The sequence below is a fragment of the Phytophthora parasitica genome (assembly GCF_000247585.1).
Source record: "Phytophthora parasitica INRA-310 unplaced genomic scaffold supercont2.34, whole genome shotgun sequence".
Classification (NCBI taxonomy): Eukaryota; Oomycota; class Peronosporomycetes; order Peronosporales; family Peronosporaceae; genus Phytophthora; species Phytophthora nicotianae.
Genome location: NW_008649020.1, coordinates 606,420 through 607,336, shown reverse-complemented (window position 1 = coordinate 607,336; position 917 = coordinate 606,420). Strand labels below are relative to the sequence as shown.

The 917-nt window shown below is 53.3% G+C and overlaps 1 protein-coding gene across 1 annotated transcript; it reads left to right on the top strand.

Moving 5' to 3' along the window:
• Positions 1-110: 110 nt before the first annotated feature.
• On the top strand, positions 111-850 carry PPTG_12947 (hypothetical protein; the record flags this gene model as incomplete). The annotated part of the gene is made up of 2 exons (XM_008909695.1): positions 111-122; positions 194-850. 2 exons carry the CDS (start codon positions 111-113, stop codon positions 848-850), a joined length of 669 nt encoding a protein of 222 aa, XP_008907943.1.
• Between the last annotated feature and the right edge of the window lie 67 nt (positions 851-917).

The window sequence follows — 917 nt, the reverse complement described above, 5'->3', positions numbered from 1 at the left end:
GCCCTCAGCAACCCCACGGTTATCGGAGTACCCCCTCCGTCAGTCGGCAGCCCAGGGCACTGTGTGTCCGAGTGGATCGCAACGCGATTTTGCGAATCCCATTCCACCACATGACCATCAGGGTGTTGATGCTGCTGAATCTCCTTCGTCAGGAACAAAGGACCGAGAGAAACAGCCGGATAATGAAGAGAAGGAAGAGGGTACAAAAGACGACGCTGAAGACGAAGAAGACGCTAAAGCCGTAAAAGATGCTGAAGAAGAAGAAGATGCTGAGGAGAAGGTGCCAGCGACGGAAAACCAAGGAAAGAAACGTTCGATTTCGGAGGTGGATTATGAAGAATTGGTGGGTGTCCCTGCCTTTAAGAAAGAGCACGACTCCTGGGCAAGTCTCGAGGTGAGTTTGCGCGAGTACATGGAGAGAACGCATCAGAAGATAGTTATCAAGGACGTCATACACACCGCTCGGCGCAACGCTACGCTCTCAAGTTCGATACAAGGGCCTGCCGTCCCCCTTGTCCCGTCGGAGCTGCAGCCCTTCCAGCGCAAGTTTATCTGTACTCACGGCTGGTCGGAGCGCGAGAGATCTACGGGAAAACGAACGTCTCACACCTTACGTCGCGCGGAGTGCCCGTTCCAGATGCTGGCCCAGCTGACGAAGAAGGCGGATGGATCATGGGGTGTCATGATGAGGCGGGAGATCTACCAGCACAACTACTTGATCTCGGAGGATATCTACAGGTATTATCCAGGTATTCGCCAGGTATCAGACGACTCGCCTCTTCTACCTGGCGTCGAGGTATTGTGCCTTTCCAAAGTTTTGGTCAATCTGACCTTTAAAGGCTGGTCCTAAGCAAGGGTGGGTAGGGCTAAAGGTGGGATTTGAGGACGAACTGGAGTTGAATTGCTAAGCCAGGCCA